We start from the raw sequence: 22,183 nt of genomic DNA, 5'->3' as shown, positions 1-22,183 counted from the left end.
TATTTTAGTAAGCATATATAAAATATATATTATATATATATATATATATATATATATATATATATATATATATATATATATATATATATATAGAAAAGAGTATGTTCACAATTAAAACACACATTATACTTTTCTTATCTATAGTATGTTATTGCTTAATTGCTTAATTGGTTATATATCATTTAAGGCACAAGATCATACCTCAATCTCACATACTCATATCAGTAGAAAATTTAATTGACACATGAATTTATAATCTAACATAAAAAAAAGGTTAAATTGAATTTTTAACAAACCCGTAAACTTTTTTATACTTTCTGAAAGTTTTAAAATATGAAATAAACTTAAATTAATGATTTTACAATACTATTTTGTGTTTGTAAAAAATTAACGTATTTGTACCTTTTCCATGTCTACCTTAAATATATGATATTATATTTTTGCTACTTTGGTCATCAACTTATATATAACTTTGTTAGATCAATTAATGCATATGTTTGACAACATTTTATTAAATATTAATTTCAATTGCACTTATTTTATTATGTGCTTTCTTTGTAAATTATATTATATTCTGATTATAAAGTATGAACAGAAGAAAAGGTAGTAATTATCATTCTTTTTGAAAATACATTCAAGTTGTGATATTAAGAGAAAAAATCAATTATTTTTACATAATAAAACTTTATAAAAATTTAAATTATACTTTTTTTAATACCAACGTAGATAAGATAACAATTAACGAAGTATTTATTGTGATAAAACATAAAGCTTTGATATAAATGAATAATAGAAAATGTTATAAATGTTTAACCTCCTTGGCTTAACACCTCATATACTAATTGTTAAGGCAAACATAGTTTTTGTAATCTTAAAAAAGGTCAAATGCCTTGCAACAGCAATAGTCATTTGCAATGTACAATTACATTGATACATCGTCAGGCACTTATGAGATATTTAGTTGTGCATTTGATAGAAAATAGTTTTGGAAGACTCTCTTACAACTCTTTCTTATTAAATCTATCAAAAAATATTTGAATATCGTATATAGATTTCTCTTCAATAAATTATACCTTCATTAGAATTTAACTTAGTGGAAAACATTCAGCAATGTGTTGAATAATGCGTTCAAAAGCAACTGCAGATGATTGTGCAAACCTTTGTCTCCATAAATGTACACAAAGGGTTAACTGTCCTAACGAACGACTCATCTCTTGTATCTCTTCACAAACACCTAATCCAGTCTGCCATATAGTTTCTGTAAAATAGATGCTTTATTAATCACTGATCTACAAAAACCTTTGTCATAGTAAAATAAAAAATTTCTTTACTAACTTAGGTTTCCTAGAAGTTCATTTTTACCAGGAGTATCATATATTTGCAAATCTTCTATACATATCACTCTATATTCTTTTAATTCTTGAAGTGACTCGTAATTACAACATCTAGCTCGCTGATTTGCTAGAAGATAACTGCCAGGTTTTGCATGAGCACAAATTTCTTTTAAAGCTTCTTCAACCATACCACATTTAGTAATCGGTTTTGGAGTCTTTGCATTTTTAGAGGATGGAGGCTGTAACTCAGATATTATATTATTATTATTATTATTATTATTATTATTATTATTTAAATGCGTCACAATAAAATGAATAGTATATAAAATACCTCTGGATTAGCTTGAATAATATGCATCCACATTTTAGGTGGAATTTGGAACAGTTTCATATCCATATCTACCTCAGCTATGCAAAGCATTGTATGGCAATTGTTATTACGTTTTTTGTATACTGGAGCATTCAATGTTTCAGTCATGTATCCACCAGGAAATTCATCAATTATTAAAATTTTATCTGAACCTCCAAATATCCATTCGTCTTTATGTTTTGTAACATATTTTTCAGCAACTTTTGCTAATCTATCATATGCTTTCTTAACTACATGATGCTTAATCCCTGCAACATTTTTGTAGTATTCAATAAAAGAACTTGTAAAATACATAGATCGATAAGATTGTCACCTAGTAATACATACCTAAATAACTTTCAACTACATCACATGGATGAGACTGACACCAAGCCACAATGATTTGCATACACAACTTGAGATCACATTTGATTTGCATAAAAAAAGAACTATCTCTGACTGTTTCTCTCTTCTTGCATTCGGTGCAGTTCCAGCAATATTTGTCAACAGATCTTGCTGGAGCCCAAGTCATACTTCTGTTATTGCAAGTTTCAGTGCGACAGTTCATACTTGATCTCATCAAGCCAGCTTCTCTCAGCCAGCTACATAATTCACCTTCGTGGCCTGCTTGGAACATTGGTTTGACGATCATGTCAAATGTACCACCATTATCTGTGAAGCGATCTAATACATCCTTGTTACTGTTGCAAAGTTAAAATTGTAAATTATTGAGTATTCTACACTATTGATTATAATATTAAGAAAGCTAGCTGGGGACTGAACACGTGGACAAAAGCTCTTGTTGTAAGGTTTCTATGTTCTAAATAACTCTGACAAATACTTGATACTAATATAGAAAACGGAACAAGTTAATTAACAACTTTCCAACGGTAATGTAACAGAAAAGCGCATCATACTAAAGGCGAAAGAAAGGCTGACACGCAAGTTCATGTAAGTTATCGATCGAAGCAACAGTTCCCCCGAATAAGCAAGCGGCACGATTTTCTCACGCTCCCTCGTGGCCAGTATGAAACGAAAGCTATAGGCTATGCCGCTATGGCTATGCGTGTTGGTATGTGCATATCATATACCTCTGCCCTTTGGCTTTGAACTCTGCTTCTGGTTCGGCCTTTTGTTCATCAGTAATGGCGAGATCCATCGTCATTGTCGTCAGTCAGCTTATTGATGGTTTACAACATAACATTGCTCACGTAGAAATGATTGGGAAGCAGCCAGATACGCAGGCAAAACAAAACAAGCGGATAAATCAATAAAAACAAAAAATAAAGAGAGACAGAAAGGCCGACGTAGCGACGGCTCGTCATCGTTATGTGGTAGACTGCGTGTGTGTGCGGTATACGTACATACATCGCAAACACACCTCCCCCTCCCGAGCCTACGCTCATCTACCAACACTGACGTTACAAGAATAGTCTATTCTAGCCACGCCTCCTGAGTCGGCAACACGACTGCGCACTATAAGTGCTATGGTACACGCACTCAACTCCGATCCAGCTTCATTGTTAAGTCTTCTCTTTTTCTACTGGGTTTTACTTTGTTTTCTTCCCTTTTTCTAGTCACTTTGTGTTTTATAGATCTTATCATTGGATCTTTAAAAATTCAATTTTGTTTCTTGCGCGAAGCATCGATATTATTATTATATAAATTTATGAATATTTTTCCAAGAAAAATTACAATAATTGTTTCGCCTTTGTATCACATAATACCTTATGTAAAAAATTTTACGACAAAACGAAATAAAAAATATTTTCAAGTCCATAGAATCCTATTCTCCACAGCACGAATAATTTATTATTAAAACTAACGTTGAGTATAAAACTTGCACTAGCATGACAAGAAGAGTAAAGACAAAAAATTCGAGTAAATATTTTAAAATTTTTTATTACGAACATATTTTACAAAGCAAAGTCGTGTCGTAAATAGAAATGTAGATTGCGACTGAGAATCAAGGGATAAAACATAATCCGTGACTCTTGATGGAATGAAAGGATAGAGGAAATAGATAGGATAGGGATATTTGAAAAGAAAAAAATTATAAGGAATAGACTTAGAAAGGAGTGACACGAGAATAAGGACATCGGCACGTTAATATAAAAAGTACTCTTTGAGACACAATATGAGGATTAGGCCAAGCATGCACGCCGAATAATTCATTCGTCTCATTATCACACTCATACGCGAAATTGCACACAGCACTTTTGCTTTGTTTCTTTCTTTAATGTTGAGCGTATCATAAATAACATAAATCAAGATACTGGTTTACATAATCTATTACAAAAATCAATGCTCTCCCCATATTGTCCAATTGTATCTAAAATTAATATTGAAAGCTATGTTTCAATGTTTTTCTTAAAAAAAGAACAACTTAACATTTACGACGAATATAAAAAAGTATAGGTATAATCAACTGACTAATAAGCATTGAGTTCTTTTTTAGTATTGTAGTCTTTTAGTTTTCGACTATCGGCAAACTCGATCCAGCAAGCTAATTTTACTTTTTTTTCGTAGGTACTCTCATATCACATAATCTACACATGCCAGATAGCGAAAATTAAAAGCCTGTTGTATTTGTTTCATTTTGTAAATTTCAACTTTAATATGCGTAATTAATTTCTTTTCTTTCTTTGTTGCTATATTTTACAGCGTGAGAAAACATGTTCTATTTTGTCAGAGTGAGCAGTGTATGACAGTTTAAAACAGAACGAAGATACCCAGCTGCTATTACTTGCAATAACTATAGACTCGATACGCAGAATCCTAATGCATTGTAATTTATTTACAAACGAGATCGACGTTTTCGCGTTTTAATTTTTTTCGTGTTCATTTATGTTTTTACTATTCATCACCTCAAGTTCACCGTCGCAAGGTCGCTATGTAACAACACACTGACATAAATTTTCTTCTTAAGATTAAATAAAATTTGATTAGCACATGAGTTAAAATATCTACAGCGTAATGTTTATAAATTTATTCGTATAATTATTATAAAGGATAGACGCTATAGACGGTGGAAATGAGCCGATTTTTCACGATCGCGTCTCATGCTCGTGTGAATATCTTTTTTCTCTTCGGTCAATAACCATGCATGAACTCCAAATGAGATATCGTGAATTCGTTCTGTTTGTTGAAGCGTTTTGCACGTATGTCTGCGTCACGATAATGCTGATGATTATGACATCTCTGTATATATATTATGTATTAGTAAAGTAGTGGCAACTGGCAGACAAACAGACAGTTTGGCAGGCTTGGTGAACGTAAAACAGTTCGGTGCATTCACACACACTTTTCAAAGTGAATTTTTCGAAACCTAACGTATTATTTTTTTCTCTCTGTCGGTCCTAACCGTTATCTTTTAATTTCTCCGACTCGTCGATTTCAATTTTCTTAAGTTATTAATAATTCTTATTTGTCTATATCCAAGTCCTATATAGTAATTGTAATATAGGCTTTTTTATTACGCTATGTCGTTTTTATTTTTTATCTATTTGAGCTACGTTAAAACTATTTTGTTTTTGTTTTTTCATCATCGTTTCGAGCCCAAAAGCACATTCCTCGACGTTCGTGCGTTATAATCAGCCTTTCATCGTCTTTAAATTCTCACTTTCGCTCTTTCTCATTGAATTAATTAATTAGGAATATCGGCAGTGAAATTCCATCTATAGACACGCAGCTCAGGCGAGCAGGCAGTCCTATATCGGAATCATAAATGTGAACCGATGCACGCATGCGCTCTGCTCCCTTTCGCGGCGTCTCCCTCAATTGGGAAATCGGATCGCGATCTTCAAAGAACTCTCGTAGTCTTTATTTTACTTATACAGCGAAACTTCTTTTTTTTTTATACAACTGCTTTTTTGTTCTTTTTTTTTTGTCTTTTTAATATGCACAATTCGCTAATACTACGTGCGTTAATTTTCAAAAATATGATTGCAATTTTTTTACGGTATCCGCTGCAAGAAGTCACAATTTGTTTTTATGTATGACTTTCATCGAATTTTTTTCGGATAATATTTGCTTGTTTTTAGAATTATGACTGAAAAATCGTTTACACTCTATACTTAATAGTAAAACACAGCAAATTTATTCACGTGATAAAAAAGATGACACTTTTGACAAATACAGCAAATTGAACTTAAAACTTGTTAAATATTCAGAAGCTTGCGCAAACGACGTTAAATTTTGCGCTGCGATCGCTGATACATACAATGAAGTCAAACGGCAACAGCTGATAATATTTATTAAACGCTGAAGAAGAAAGATCACTTGGACAACCCTTAAAAAATAATCGTAATTATTCACACGCTAGCAGTCCGAACCTCATATATATATATATATATCACAATTCAGTCATGCTTAATCTAGTAAGAAAGAAAAAAAGATCTCTCTCTCTCTCTCTTTTTCTCTCGTATTCGCGCACGCATCTCCATAAGAAATTCTTGTACGATCTTTCTTCGGCGTCGCTTTCTTCGGCTACGACGGCGCATCCTTGCGCTCGCGTCGTTACGCTGCTGAGGCGACGTCATCATCGTTGGCGAAACAAACGAAGGGAGTTTTTGGATGCGAGTGCCTTGCTCTATGTCTCTTACTCTCTCTTTCTTTATCTCTCTCTCTCTCTCTCTCTCTCTCTCTCTCTCTCTCTCTCTCTCGTCGAAATGGTCCGAAAAAAAACACAAAAAGCGCTTCCGCAGCTAAGATTATTTTAATCACAAATAAAATCACAGACTTTCGTTGGTGGTTCGACGACGACCAGTCTGAGCTGTGAGCCGATGCAAACTGCTACTCCCATCCGTTCTCCTTGATCATGTGGGCCAGCTCGATTATGAACTTGCCCTCTTTGTACTTTTGACTCGACTCGAACGCGTGCTCCTGCAACACGAGCAAAGTTACGTCACTTTGGAATGCGCGAAGAAAAGATTTTTCATGGATTCGTATACTTTGGTCGTTCGGGGTGCACTCTGTTATAATCTGCAATACACTGAAATAGCCCATGAAATCGAGTCGAGCCGTCGTTAAAACGCTTTGATGACTCAAGGCAAACTACTTTGGATAGAACAAATATCAAACAAGTTACCGTGGTGCATCAATTAACGGATTGGAGAGAGGCATAAATTTTGGACTTAATCGCGTGAAGCCATTGAATTAGAATTAGAAGCCTTGACTGCGAATGCGAAATAGTCCGTTGAAAAGAGTAATATAAATCTGTCATTCGCGTATTTCCGTATTACAGTATTAACCGACAGTTGAATCGCTGACTCTATCCGGAGTGAAATTGTCAGAGAGGAAATAAATAAAGCAGGTTGGCCGAACGAAGTTTTGCAGGCAACTTACGTATTTCCAGCCAAGGGTGGTCTTGCAGCACTCGCAGTAGATGTCGGCGACGGCGTGGAGTCCCGTCAGCAGGACACGCTCCTCCGCGGGACCGCAGCCCACGTTCACCCTGCGCAGAGAGCAACGAAAGCATTCTGATTATCCTTGGCTGCGCTCGATTCCACGTGCCGCTTCGACGGAATGCCGACAGATCGAAAAGACGCATCGGCATTCCACCGATTTAACAGCAGCTGCTCTACTTACACGGAGTTGAACAAGTAGGCACGACCTTGGCTTCCTTGAAAGGACTGTTGGCAAGAGAAGAAGACACATGAAAAGAAAGCACACGCGAGCGTAATTAATAGACGCGCGCGCCGCAACCGTAGTGCTCGGTTATGGACAATGAAGATAGTTGCTCGTAATTCGCGAGGCGTTTCTGCGGCGAATCGCTCTGATTCGCGATCGAAAACGGGACGGAACCTCGGTTCCTTTCGGCAGCACGCGGCGCGGTCCCCGACTGCGCTCGTTACAATGCAGTCCGCCCTCGCCACACGGATGTCAATCGAACTCGGTGTCGATCAAATTGTCGATAGACGCGCGCATCCTTCGTCGTTTCGAGCGAGCTCATCCGATCGGGCGTCGGCCGAGAAGGCGAGAGAAGGGAGAAGGGAGAAGGGAGAAGGGAGAAGGAAAAAGGAAAAAGGAAAAAGGGGGACAAAAGGCGCAGAGAAGAAGAGGCAGCGGATCTCACCTTGGAGATAAGCTCGTCGTGACTGGCGAGGTGAGCGCGGCAGTGAATGCACGAGTAGGTGCGGTGGCAGGATGGCAGGTAAGCCTGAAAAGTCTTGACCATGATTCCGCTTGCTGCGCAGCTCCGCTCCTCGCACGTCCGTCCTTGCCGCCGAGCTGGGAGAAGCTGCACTCGTGGCGTTCCCGCGGCTCGCCTCCCGAAAGCCGCGCGCGTCGTCGCGGCGCTCGCCGGCCAAGGATCAGCTGTCACTGGCGACCGCTCGTCGCGTCTGCAGACAGCGCCGCGCTGCCAGCACCTGTTGGCGAGAAGGCACGGGGGCACGACGATCAGCGTCGGCGCCGACTTGCCGGCCGACGGCCGAGAGCGGCTACTTTCTCCGGCTGCCGCCTCCGCCCGCCAGGCTTGCTCGGCCCTCGGTCGGAAGCAAAGCAACGTCTGCTCCGACTTCGACGAGAAAACGCAGCAGCTTCGCGTACGACGCGCGCATGATTGAATAAAGCGCAAATTGAGAGAGAGAGAGAGAGAGAGAGAGAGAGGGAAAATCAGTGCAGTAGCGGCAGCGATGAGCCGGCGTTCGCTGACACAGAAACAGATAATTTTGACATTAAGGGCACGTACCGCCAACGCTATTCAACGCTTCTGCGCGGCCCGATTGCAGCAGAATTTTCAAAGCCGCTCGTGACGAGATCGCCGAGATCGTTGCGAGCCGAGCCAAGTGACTGCGCCGCATCTTCTCGGCCGCCGATGACGCGCGCGCGCATCTGCTTTAGACGACGTCGAGCCTCGGCGGGAGACCAGCGAGACCGGCTCGACGTCGCGCGTTCCCTTCGCCGGCTGGGAGAGCAAACGGACAAAGGCAAGAGAGAAGCGCGACCTTGCCGATCCACGTCCGCGTGCTCGCGGGTGTCCTGCAACGGAAAACCTGCCGGCGAGCCATCGCTGCGATCTTTCGTTCGAGGCGATTCGCGTGGCGGGAGGGGGGCGGGGGCTCCACTCGTATTACGGACAATTGGCGCACGTGCGCCGGCGCGATTAGAGAGCTTTGGCTCGCAGAAGTCGCGCGCGGCCTTTTGTTCCCCAACCTGCGCGCACCGCACTTTTAGCGACCCGATTCCGTCGTCCGAATCGCTTTGCACGTTGACTTTGGATTTGGTCTTCCCTCCGCGGATCAATAAAAAGTAGCCGCACAACGAATCGCCGCCGACGTCGAAATGTCCGCGCGCTCCGTTCTGCGTAAAGCGTGGCAGCGCGGCTGCGAGGGCTCTCGATCGGCTCTCCGTTTGGCTGCTAAGATCGCCCCGCAATCGCTCGCCGCAGTCGCTCCGAGGACAGGCGAATCGCCGCTACGGACTGGCGCTGCTCCTCTTCGACGATCTAGAAACAATCGTGCGATTGTCTGCGCGCGCCCTTACACGATAATCAGACGCAATTATCCTGCTTGGTCGCGGCGACGCGGCCGCGCCGATAATTGCCACTTTTCTTGAATCACCGATAATCTCGACAAATTGACATGCGACCTCGGAGTATATACGCATTCGGAACGATACTTGGCTACGCGTACGGCAGATTTTCGCGCTATTGCGTGCTAACGGTTTGGTCGCGCTTAACGACCAAAGTGGTTTTCGGATCGAGTTTGATTCGAATTTTCATCACATCACTCCGGAATAACGATGGATAAAGAGTAGCCACGGCTGTGGTTCGGACTGAACGATGACGCTGACTATTCGCGTCTTATATGATATCATTCAATGTTCAATGTTATAGTTGATACGTCCAAGAGACGACCTGCAAAATACGAAACTCGAAATAGATTGGTAATTTACTGTGCCACGAAAATAATTAGTTTTGAGTGCATAACAATGTCAAGTATAGAAACATCAGTCTCCTTAGCCAGGGTCTTTGCAGAGAGCAATTATCTCATCCACAAGTATTCAATGAAGATCAAGAGCAGGACGTCAATGCGTTATTTTCCACGTATTCGGCAGCACTGAAATTTCCAACGAATAACACTGTCCGACAGATACGTCTTCGATGCTTACATCGCTAGTTCCCGAATGAAGCACGCTGCAGAACCAAAATAAGGCTCATTACACGTTAGAATCGGTTTTCCGTGAAAGCGAAGAGGAACGACACGAAAAAATGTGGACTACGGAGAAAGCCAGCGCTTGCGATTGCGGCTGCGCACAAACCACTGCGCACGCTCACACGAGTGTAGCAAATAAAAGTAGCATCATTTGAATTACTTCTGAATGATCGAGTGTCGCGGTCGCGGCACGCATGCGAGTAGGCATGAAATAGCCATGAAGCTTGGCCGCACCCGACACTACATATACAATAACTTGGCTAATTGGGGCTCATCCGAAAGCGTTTCATCGCTTTTATAGTCTTCACGCGTGATATACTTATGTATCCAATAGTAAAATCAAAAGTCTAGATTACCATTTTTTATTCAAAAGTTTTATTTCCATTGATGCAATTTCCAGAAAGCTATTTGGAAAATCAAATTTTTTCATTGTCATTTTCTCGGATAACTTTTCATCGCTGATTTTCTCTTAGGTGGAGTATTATACGTATTCTACGCACAATACTACATATAATAAGTTGGAGTAACACAGTTTACATGAACTGCAAATTAATTACATACTTTGTATCGTAAAAATGGTCTGAATTACTTAAAGTATCAGTATCGTCTAAATACTGAAAATATCAATACGTGCAATAAAATATCGGTTAGCCCGATGCCGGTAATGTAGGTATACGTTCAACCTACGAATTCGCCTCTTAAAACGCCGACTCGATTAGCTGTTTGCATAAAACATCTACTAATTTATAATTTCTGATGTAATTTAAAAGTTTGTCAGAGACGACCATCGGCAATTGACCAGGTGTTCAATTCTAAGCATTCCTGTCTATGGAATATATTTTATATGATCCTGGTACAAGTAATGAAATCTCTCCCTTTCTCTCTACCCACCACACATTTTTTTTCAAAAAGTAAAACCGACATGCAAATAGACTGTCACTGATATCTAGAGCGTAAAGACTATATTCGAATCAATTTCGTAGTTGGAAACAAATAAACAATGTAATTTAACTATTTTTATTACAATTACGAAGTGGCAATTTGGGTATGATGTCCTATCAAGTTCAAAATTGTGGCTTCGTGATTATAATAAAAATGGTTAAATTACAATTTTTCTTTGCTTGCAACTATAAAATTGATTTTATAATAGTCTCTTCGCTCTAGATATTAGCGGCTACTTACTCGCATGTAAGTTTGATTTTTTGAGACAAGTGTGGTAGGACAAGGAGAAGGTAAATAATTATCCATACAAATATATAATTTAGATTCGTTTTGCGGTAAATAAATCATCGCGATATATTTCAAATGAAAAATAAAATTATGGAAAATACATTGCGAAGATTTGTTTACGGCAACACAAATCCAAATTATTTTTTTTATTGATTATTATTTATCATTCAGAAGTAATTTAAATTATACTACTTACGTAATTTTGCAATCTACATGGCAAAATATAATAAGTATGCAGAAAAATGGCGTGGGCTCATATTTGTATTTCAAGCTGTGACAACTAAGATAGCGACAAGAGTATCCGTACAAATATTCTTTGATAACTAGGGTTGATACTCGATTAATAAATCTATTGAAATCAAGTGTTGGACACAGCTTGACAATGAAGGCCACCTTGACAGTATGGCCTTGAACAAGATGCAAAAATTACTAGAGAAGAAGCTGTGTCAAGTATTAGGTTTCATTGGACTTGTTAATGTAGCATTAATCACAGCTAACACAGAATCTTTATTGGAATACAAATATGAGCCTATGCCACTTTCCTGCACACTTATTATGTTTTGCCATGTTGATTGCAAAGATGGAGCTTCAAACAATTGCCCAATATACCTCAACTGAGACAGAGATAGCAGTATAGTATTGCCATGTACTTGTACTAAATATAAGAATGCTCATGACAAAGTTGTGTCAAGCACTTAGCTTCAATGGATTTGTTACATAAAGCATAAATCACATCTCTTATATAATATTTATGGATGTACACTGTTGTCACTGTCTCAATGGAGATATGTTGAAATGCCATTGCTTCCAAGCTGCATCTTTGCAATCAGCTTGGCAAAACATAATAAGTATGCAGGAAAGTGGCGTGGGCTCACATTCGTATTCCAAATTATTTTATCTGATAGAGTGACAAGTGTACGCATACAAAGATTCTTTGATAGCTTTGGTTGATGTTTGATAAACAAGTCAACTACAACGTAAACAAATCACTGCGTTATATTTTTCATAGTATTTTTTCAATTTTCTGTTGCAAAAAATTACTTAATAATTTTACGGATCAATTGTATAGTAGCCGATCATAATTATTTTTGAAATGTGTCGGTGGAAAATATATCGTCATGATTTGTTTGCAACAAAACAAATCTAAATTATATTTTGTTATTGATTATTATTTATGATTCAGAAGTAATTCAAATTATGCTGTTATCATTTGGTAAATTCGTGCGATCGTGCGCAGTGGCTTCTGCGCAGCTGCAATCGCTAGCGGTGGTTTCCTCCCCATTCCGCATTTTTCCGCTGTCTTCCTCCTCGCTTTTACGGAAAACCAATTCTTACGTGTAATCCGATGCCTGATCGGTCTAATATTGCCGGCGCGTGCGCGGCTCATTATCGTGCGCTTCGGCAGCGGAAACAAAACAAGTGCTCTGCCGGTTATTTTCGACGTCGCGTCCGTCAACGTGCACGCGCGCGATCGATATTTGATTGGCGAAGAAGGAAAGCGTAGGATCAATCAAGGGCTGCTCGAAGCTCACGGTGGGGGAAGAAAAAAACGGCCGATCAACCACGCGAGCGGCACGAGGTTTGTGGTCTCCCGAGTGCGATTTGTTTTTCTTCTCAGATGTGGATTTTACGTACGTTTTCGGGCTGCAAACGTCTCTGCGAGAAAACGAAAGAAACATTGCACAAGGCGTCGCGGCCTCGCCGTGCACGCACAAGTGACGCGCCAGCATAAAAGTGCGAAGCCGATTACTTTGGACTCGTGCAAAGCTCGAGCGGGCCAGGGATTCCCCTTCGTCGACTCGGTGGAACGTTCATCGGCGCTCGATATTGCCGGACGGCTTTGGTAATGGTCGGTGGTTGCGTGGATCAATAATCAAGCCGGAATACCGTCGGATCTAAGATAACATCGATCTGCTCGGCTGCCCGGTCGCCCGGTCGCCCGGTCGCGCCCCGAGTCTCGATCAAACGCATAAAACATAAGTCTCGCGTGGAGGAGCCTCACACGCTCGCGGATATTCGATTGCCCGTACAATTGCAAAATCGATGAGCTAGGAAGCTCGCGCCATCACAATTAAAAGTAAGACAGCTCGCAATCCGAAAATACACCAGTGGCCAGCTCATTATAGATAGACCGGCCTTTATAACGCCGACTGCGGAAAAAGGAGTAAGTCAAGTGTCAACGGCTATGCACTCGGCTGGTTGGCGTGGCAAAAAGAAAAATAAAACGGAATGACGGTCATCGAGCGGTCGGCCGCCTGCGCTTTATAAATAAATCTCACGTGCCGCGCACAACGTTGATTGACGCGCGTGGGAGAAACGTCGGCTTTTCTTTTGCGCTCGCGCGCGGAGGATGGAAAAATAACGAGAACGGGGAGCGCAGCTGGAAGTGTCGAAGAGTCCGCGATCGACGTTTCGCGCGGCTGTTTTGGAGATAACGGCGACGGCGTCGGCGACCAACACCTAAATCTATTCGGTCTCCGGTCGAACGATCACCGTTCCTTCGCGTTTTTACGAGCTCCGTGCGTCAGCGGGATTCTTTCGGATTAAAACTGCTACGTTGCCAGCTAAACAATTCGGAATTAGCCGCGTGAAAACAATGAAACCAAGGTGAAGTAGCGCGCAACGACCTCAATTCTGATTTTCCCATTCGACCGTTGGCGCGGAATTCACGTTCCCGGCAGCGAGCAACTCCAATTTTTGACGCGTCGGCAACGTCGATGACTTCGAGTCGCGGTCCAGCGAGAGGAAAAACGCCACGAAGCCACACGAACGACGGATGACAACGGGTCGGTGTCCCCGAAACCTGTCGCGATCGCGAGAAAGCGATCGACTGCGCGCACGCACCGGCGGCTTATGCAACCACTTGCGTACATTAAAGCGCGTTTATCGCCGACCGAAAACCCGCTTGGTTTCTCTCGTCGACGCTGCTCTTGTGAAAATCGCCATATAGGCATGTGCGGACGTGGGCGCGACTGGACGCATTGCGAAATCCACCAGTGGAAAGCTGGTTGTCCGGCTGGTCTTTCCGTCGAGAAAGAACCGCGACGCTCTCGGCTCTTTCCGACCATTCGCATAACGAAAGAAAGACAAATACCGTCAATGAAAAGCTGTACTTTCAAATATAGCTTGGCGTCCACCTCCATAACGACACAATTGTCAATCGAGTTTGCATCATCGACACAGTTAACTGTTCGCTCCCACAGCTAAGCTCTTTCGATCGAGTTAACAAGCCATGATTTCCACGAGAAAAATTTCTCAAACCCGACGACAGAACTATTATTTCTAATAACGCGTTCGTATCGTCTATAGCCTACTGTAATAATGTAACCCAGATAAAGTGCGATTAAAAATACAATTTTATATCCTCGGTGCGCATAATTAGACAGCAGCTGAGAAAGAGAGCCTCGTTTGGAAAGTAATTACGAGGACGGCCAGCTGTAAGTTAAAATTAGCAAAGTTTACGGAGAGTGCCAAAAAAGAAGGAAATCGCGAGTGCATTACAAGTTTGATTCGTTAAAATTGCACGATTCGCTTTGACGGTGTGACGAACTGTCCTCAATGAAAATAACAATTGCTCGTTTAAACTTGGATTGCGCGGTTCATCTTTCTCTCCCTTTGTTTAGATTTATGCGTCGATGATTGCCGGCTTTGACGCGCAACGGGATATCGAGAGAAAGAGCGAGAGAGCGAGAGAGCGAGGGAGCGAGAGAGAGAGAGAGACAGAGAGACAGAGAGACAGAGAGAGAGAGAGAGAGAGAGAGAGAGAGAGAGAGAGAGAGAGAGAGAGAGACAGAGAGAAAGAGAGAGAGAGACAGAGAGAAAGAGAGAGAGAACGAGAACGATAAGAAAAGAACAGCATGCAACGTTAAGTGCAAGCTTCCCGAAACTTGGCTTTACGTGTCGTTCGTGCGATATAACTGGGACTGGAAGTATCGTACTTTTGCGAGCTAAAAGGCTTCTTAGCAGTACATTGATTTTTATTTTAGGGTACGTTCGCGGAGCAAATGTTTGACGAGCGTCGAAAAAATTGAATGAGCACTCGCGTGGTTAAACGTAAACACCTCGCTCAATTGATTATCGCGATACGAAGGGAAAAAGTGAGCGATGTATCGAGTCGATAAAATTGGTGAAAAATTCAGTTCCTGGCTGAAGTTACAAATAAGAGAAATAAGAAGAATCATTATTATTGATTTCGCGACTGTTGTCGTCGCGAGCAGATAATACAAAGTTTACGCGCGCGAAAGGTAAAAGAACAGAAAAGAAGGTGGATAAGCTTGTGCTTCGTTGTTTTCGGTATATAGCGAAAGAAAAAATCAATTGCCACTATAACGTGTCTTACGCTACTTCGTGCAATACCTTTAGCTCAGCTGATTACCAACTGCCTATGTGGAGACTCGCGCGCAGTCTTATTAACATCCGCGTATACGTCATACAGCGTGCTGACATTCAACGATCTTTTATAACACGATTTATAAACGATACTTAACTTTTGTTGCTGTTGATCTTTTGCGTTGAAAGCAGTTTTCGCAGGTGAATGTCCGAATATTAAAAAGACTTTTATCGTTTCTTTGACGAATTATCGTTCGCAAACAAGGATCGCTCTCGAAGATGTTTACAAATCGCATAGATGAAAATATTACGTTAGTTCGTTACCTTGACGGGGCCTTGATATCTTAATGTTCATAATCTAGGGAGAGGCATTACACGCATGCAGATGTGTAACTAATTGCACCGTTCATTACGGATGTTATAACTGGTGATTTCATGATTAAAAGCAATTAGGACACGTTCTTGCCTCCTGACAAATGACTAAGTAATGATGTGCAAAACCGATTCAACTTTTCAATGAAGTAAAACACGCATACAAAAATACATTGCCAATAAAAAAATGAGCAGTTTGTAACAAAGTCAGTGACACTGCAATAACTTGACGCAACACGCGGCTGTGTGAAGCAGTCGTAAAAAGAGCATTCCGTTGGGAGAGACTGAAAGAAAAAAAAACAAAAAAACGTCGTTGGTGCCACGTTTAAAAATTACAACTTCCTTTCGCAGCGTGAAAAGCTTCTCCTTTAGCGTCAACGCTCTTCCTTTTTTTAGCGAATAAACCTCTTATTATTCAGACGTGTCGTCTCCTTTAACTGCAGCACGTGAGAACAATTGACAAGTCGTATAAGTGAATTGAATTGTCGACTGAGAGGCTTTTGGCACAGAATACGATTTTTCTCTTTTTATTTTACCGCCGAGTTACCCTTGGGAATTCATTATCAGGGCCAAGTATACTTGGAATTGCCGAGTATAAGATTTTCCGCTTGACAACTTTATTTGCTGAAAAGAAAAAAATTAAAAAAAAAAAAAAAAAAAAACACGTTTTAACAAAGGTTATTGTATCGTGCGGTCCAAAAGCTTGCACGTCGGTTTTTATTTCTAGGAAAATTCTGTCCACGCTGTTAGTTGAAAAAAAGTTGCGAATCGCGCGGTCGCTTGTCGCACAGGCTGTAGAGTGAGAAAATTCTAGAACTTCACAAATTGGAGTTCGAAACACTCCGAGGCGAGCGTTCGGGCGGCAACGTCATCGCCGCCAGTAGTTTCATTATCGCGAAAGGCATCGCGGTCGAAATTCGAGAACAACGTCGAATAGGACCCGTCGAAAGATGCGCGTGTGCGCGAGGGGCAAAAGCGTCCCAGGGCATCCGCGTTACGCGTACACAGGGAGGCGCAGGAAGAGGCCAAAGAGCCAGCTGACTTTCGTAGCTTTACACGCGATCAGCTGCGCGGTTTCTGCGCAAGAGCACGCGGGATTCACTTTCGCGGCGGCGCCGCCGCCACTGCCGTCGTCGTCGTCGTAGTCGTCGATCGATCTCTCTTGCTCGGCGCGACGTGACCTGGTAAAACGCGGACGCGGGTCGCGGCTAAACGGATGATAAGCGTCCCAGGAATGAGGTTACCCAACGAGAACACTCGAGATCCGTGCAGCTCTGTTTTTGCCGCTGTCGTCACGATAAGGCTTTTTCAACGATTTGGAATGACGCGAACACAACGATTGACCGGCCAGCGGCTTGCAGCCGCAGACTGAAAGCTCTTCGACGTCGAAAGAAACGCATAATACACGGAGCGCGGATAGTTTGGATATCTCGGCGTCTCGCTCTTTTTCCGATTTCAATGTCGTCTACTCCGCCTCGAAAAATTGAACAAAATCTTCGCATGTTCCAATTCCTTGGCGACCTCTGCGAGAGATCTTTACAATACGCCCGTCCTTATCGGGGCCGCATGTTTCCTCGCGCGCCCGCGAGAATAAAATAAGTCGTGCTATTAACCCACTTCCACTTCTCTTTTCTCCCTCTCCCTCCCGTCTCTTGATAGCTCGTCGGGAAAAAGACGGAAGCGTGGTGTTTTTTCCCGTCCCCCTTGACATTGGTACCCGGCAATTTGTTTCCCGCAGCGCACTCGCACTGATGCGACTTATGCGTGCTTACCGAGGGTTCCGAACGTGCTGGGAAACTCACCTGAAATAAAAGAAATAACGGGTATAAATTAATATATGCGTGCTGGTAATGATCGATTAATTCGCGTGAATGAAGTTAAAGCCAATGGGAAATTGTCGACAAGGGGCAGTCACCGTTTAATTGCAATCTGCCCTTGGGTCGTAAAACATTCGGCAAAGAAAAGACATCTGCGGCTCAAGAAAGGTGGCCCTCGCGATTGCACGTTCGTTGAAAGTTGGGTGCAACTCGGCGCACACTATTCGGCACATTTGGTCGGCGAAGCCTCGGGGGATCGCCGCCGGCCAAGAAAAACGACGCGCACATCCTGGCGCGAGAGCGACAAAGGAGACGCGAGGGTGGGTCGAGCAACTGGCTGCGCGCGTCGAGGGGTGCGTTGCTCTCTTGGCGAAGGGAACCGAGACTGCTGGCGCGTCGCGGCGGCGAGCGCGTGTCTTTCCGTTTCAGGTCGTCGGCCTCGCGCACGCCTCGCGAAAAACCGTCGGTCGCACGGCCTTGCGAGCTTTCTTCCTGCTCCCTCTACCCCCGTCGCGCCTCGGCCGATCAATTGCTTTCCCTCGCTCCCGGTCGCGGCCACGAGTCCCGTGTGAACGCCCGCGCGCCGGCTTCGGCTTTCGGCTTATAGACGGCTCTCTGTATATTTCATTGCGACGCCGTGCGAGCGCGATCGATCTGCGCCGATGCTGATGTTCGGCACTCGGCACAGCTGAGAATCGAGCGGAAGCGCGATGCGACACGCGGCTTCTCGGCTGGGGAGGGGCGGAGGCAAGCGGCCCCGATAAATCTACGGGCAGTCGCGAGCGAGAGAGAGCATTTGTCCGCTGCTTTGCTGCGCCCGCAGCCGGCGCCGTCGATAAGCCGCGGCGCGAAACAGGCGAGGGTAAAAAAAAAAAATAAAAAAAAAAAAACAAAAAAAAAAATAAAATAAAGGAAAGAAAAAGAACGCAAATAAAGCTCGCGCATCGCCCACGCGATATCTTGTTGTTTTGCCGTAGGTCATGGCGGACGAGGACGGTCTCTGCGATCGAAATTATAATGTCGGCTGCCTTATCTTTCTCCGGATAAAAATAAACGGCGACCTTCGTCAAGGTCGACGGCTCTGTTTCCTTTTTTTCTGAAATTTTTCGAAAATAAAGCTCGACAATCGTTATCATTGTGTTCCTATACGTATACGCGCGTGTGTATTAGGAAACTAATTGTCCGTTCAATTTGTTGGCTCGGTAAATATTTTCAAAGTGAAGCTTAACGTCAAGGCAAACGTGTAGCGATCATTGCGAAAACTCTTTATAGCAATTAATCCAAGCTACGCAATCGAACAATAAGAGGAGGAAAGCTATTTGTCAATGATAATAGAAAACAATTTACCAGCAATATATGTATAGACTTGTAATTGGCATCGGAGCCGCAGGTAATCAATAGGGCAAGAAAAAGCAAAATACACAGAAAAGTTGGGACGACGCAGTCTAAATTGGTGCCGAAAAACGTGCGTCGCTGACTTTAACCCTATTACAGACGAGGATTTGCCAGAGAGAGAGGCTAAACATAGCTTAGCCAAAAGCCTCTTTTTCCATCGACTCCCGCAGCGAGAGTGCAGTGCTCTCGCACTTGCTCGCAGCCAGGGGTCGCTCAACTTTTCGAGCCGGATTTATAATTATATATACACGCTGCGCGATCCAAAACGCTGCCCATGCTGTATTATTAATAGGATACGCCGTCGCATCGTCGACGCGCAAATTGGGTCGAGTTTTCTGACAAAACACCATGTAATTTTGCAGATCCGACGCGAACTGTTTTTCCTTTTCATTGCCGACTGCACGAGAAATCGAATCGTTTTAGCATTCAATGAAAAGCTTTGCAAATAGCGCGACTCGGGGTTCTTAAAATAGATATCGATGGGTGCGCAGTTCTTTTTTCCAAAGCGAGCAATTCTAATTGATTGCAATTTAAGATACACTTCGTTTGTCGGTGAATTTGAAAAATGAGCTTCTGCTCGATCGAGCCTCGGAAAATACGCTTTTCAATGGCAAAAAAAGAAACGCTGAACGTGCTAGTTGGCATATTGGAGAAAAACTAGGTGTCTAACAATCAACTAGTTTTTTATCGAAAGTTGTTTTACTAGTGAGATGTTTCCGTTGGACAAAATGTCTCAATCGCTTTTACCGCAAGCCAACGACACCTGAAATAACAGCACGTGGAACGAACCAATGAACGAGAGAACCGAGTCGATGGTTGTGCGATACAAACAAATATTCGGTAAACGATCGACTTTTATAGATTCGCAGTTAAACACCAATGAGGAACGCGCAGCTGCGAGCGTACGCGTAAGGTAGAAGTGAGTGGCAAATCAATGAATTCAGCGGGGCCATGGTTGGCGTTGCGCAATTATAGGTCGATCCTTTTATAAAAAAAGAGATGGATATCACAGTGAAGCCAGTTTATTCGTGATCTACGGTCACGTAGGTCACTATCTGTAACGGCATGCATGAATATAGTATGAATAGTACAAGCGAATTGGTAGCAAGAGTAACAAACGAGTTACTAACGATTGATTGAATGAATAAAAAATAAGACAATTCGTATCAGGAAAAGAATAAAATTCACATTCATCCGACGGCCTAACCTTCAAATAATAAACAATAAAGAGCATATTATTTCTTAAAAACATTTTCCTGAAATTAAATTTGTAAATGTAAGTATAAAGAAAAAATTTGACGGATAAATAGATGAAAGATAAGATTAACGTTGATTATTAAAAGTGAAAATGAGCCGAAACTGATTTCCAATATTTTTTTCAACAAAATAAATTTATTGATATGAGAATATCATAGAAAAAGTCTTGAATCGTAAACAAATACGTTAAAAAATAAAGAAAATTTGCCAGGCGCAGCTGACGTTTAGATTTGTTTAGAAAACGAAAAAGAAAAAAAGGAACACGTGAAAATGTGTTCAGTCAAAGTTACAAATATAATTTTATTAAAATTTTTCTTTACCAATTTATATCGACGGATTTTCAGAGCATAGAATTGTTATGTGGTGTATTTTAGAAATTAAAATTTCATCTATAAATAGTTGTGGTTTGACTGAAGCACGCAAAATGAAATGTTCGTATAAATGAAAGAAGCGAACTAGTACTCGACGATACTGGTACTCAACAAAGATACACAGGCTGTACCGGCCGGCAACGGTGGCGGCAAGAACTTCTCACGTGGCGCACGTGCGCGTCTCCAAATCGATTCTCCATTCTTCGTCTTCCATTTCAATGTCGCCGGCTTGTGCTTTCCATTGACCGATCGGACGTTCGCATCGACAAAGAATTTTTACATACGCGGATTTAAACAATGCCTCGGCCGGCAGCGTATTCCATTTTTTTTCCGTGCAGATGTTCAAATGGCGAAGTAATAATCCAGGCCTACGAAGGACAAAAACAAAGTAAAGAAAAGAAAACACCGTTCGCAATTTCTCATCAATTTTAAGCGTGCAATTCCCTCGTAAGTGTGAGTGTGTGTGTGTGTGTGTGTACATCGGAATCGTTTGCAACAATAATCGAGATAAATCATTCGATAAACGGACTCGTGCGGTCACTACGTTTACCCAAGAGAGATCATAAAAATACAGCAAGCGGCTTCACTGTGCTTCGCACTTTTTGCATTGCAAACGCAAAAAGCGCAGTATTTTTTTGTTCTTATTCAGTGCACAAAGCGACGCGACTGGCGCAAAGCGCGCTTATATACGGCGTGCGCACGTGCCGCTTGTCATCCATCGTAAGCAGACAATACATAATAATATCGATTTTCCGATCTATTACTGAACGATGCGACGGAACGCGGCTCATTAACAATGACGATTGGCCCGCAGAAAAAGAAGCTTCAATGATGCCGTCGCTTTAATGGACCTCACTAATGGATACATTTAGGAACAATTGAGGAGCAGAGCCGCGCACGCGACAAAGTGTGAAGTCACAACTGGGCAGGATCTTCGGGCGACTACGAGGACGTTGCACCGGGATGTGTTCCTCGCGCTAATTGAATAATGGACGCGACGAGAGAGGTTTTTTGACCTCCTGCGTCTTCGGTCGAGCGGCCGCAAACGAATTTGGGATGCTACGTGTCGAGCGTGCTATCGCGCACTAAGTGACGGACAAAAGACAATGTTTGAGAAGCGCGATAAAAAGCCTGCATTAAATATTTCGCGGGGTGACAACAGCAAGAGAGACACCAGTTGACAGTCTACGATCAGATCACGCCATTTCCAGACGTTCGCTCAACATTTATTGGCCTTGACGTTAACAATGGTGCCCGTAAGCGAGTAAAAATCACCGCGAATGGCTCTCGATACGTGGGTATACACCTAAGTAAGGGCAGCGAAAGCTCTCCAATTGACGTGAAATAACAAGATCAAAGAGACAGTCACGTTCGCAACATACTCTCTTTCTTTTTCGTTTCTTTTTCATTTTCAGTTGCTTTCCCATAATAATAATGTACGCATGCGCGTACGTCGCCAGACTGGATTTTCACCTTTTGCCCGCCGCGCAAACTATTTTCCAGCGCGACAGTTTGGCGCGTCGCTTGCGTAACGTACCGGTAGGAAAGCTCAAGATGCGAATCGACGGCA

General features: G+C 42.4%; 2 protein-coding genes across 3 annotated transcripts in view; both read right to left on the bottom strand.

Moving 5' to 3' along the window:
* Nucleotides 1–112: 112 nt before the first annotated feature.
* On the bottom strand, nucleotides 113–3,212 carry LOC131664495 (uncharacterized). Its single transcript, XM_058935642.1, has 5 exons — nucleotides 2,775–3,212; nucleotides 2,032–2,384; nucleotides 1,666–1,952; nucleotides 1,336–1,573; nucleotides 113–1,258 (listed from the first exon to the last, which is right to left on the bottom strand). Exons 1-5 carry the CDS (start codon nucleotides 2,846–2,848, stop codon nucleotides 1,086–1,088), a joined length of 1,125 nt encoding a protein of 374 aa, XP_058791625.1. The 5' UTR covers nucleotides 2,849–3,212; the 3' UTR covers nucleotides 113–1,085.
* Nucleotides 3,213–3,576: 364 nt separating this feature from the next.
* Nucleotides 3,577–22,183, bottom strand: part of LOC131664435 (protein yippee-like 1) — a 21,293-nt gene continuing 2,686 nt past the window's right edge. Inside the window, exons 1-5 of one of the 2 annotated variants that reach the window (XM_058935513.1) lie at nucleotides 8,378–11,036; nucleotides 7,760–8,054; nucleotides 7,273–7,316; nucleotides 7,030–7,138; nucleotides 3,577–6,567 (exon numbers count right to left, since the gene is read on the bottom strand). In XM_058935513.1, coding sequence (XP_058791496.1) covers nucleotides 6,478–6,567; nucleotides 7,030–7,138; nucleotides 7,273–7,316; nucleotides 7,760–7,861 — 345 coding nt within the window. In that variant the 5' untranslated portion in view covers nucleotides 7,862–8,054; nucleotides 8,378–11,036 and the 3' untranslated portion in view covers nucleotides 3,577–6,477. Of the gene's footprint in view, nucleotides 6,568–7,029; nucleotides 7,139–7,272; nucleotides 7,317–7,759; nucleotides 8,055–8,377; nucleotides 11,037–22,183 lie in introns of those variants that run through there. The other variant, XM_058935512.1, reaches the window with a different exon arrangement.

The sequence above is a fragment of the Phymastichus coffea genome, unplaced genomic scaffold, assembly GCF_024137745.1.
Source record: "Phymastichus coffea isolate CEN01 unplaced genomic scaffold, Cenicafe_Pcof_1.1 PCOF00044, whole genome shotgun sequence".
NCBI lineage: Eukaryota > Metazoa > Arthropoda > Insecta > Hymenoptera > Eulophidae > Phymastichus > Phymastichus coffea.
The sequence above is the reverse complement of the archived record's forward strand: the minus strand, read 5'-3'. Positions and strand labels throughout refer to the sequence as shown.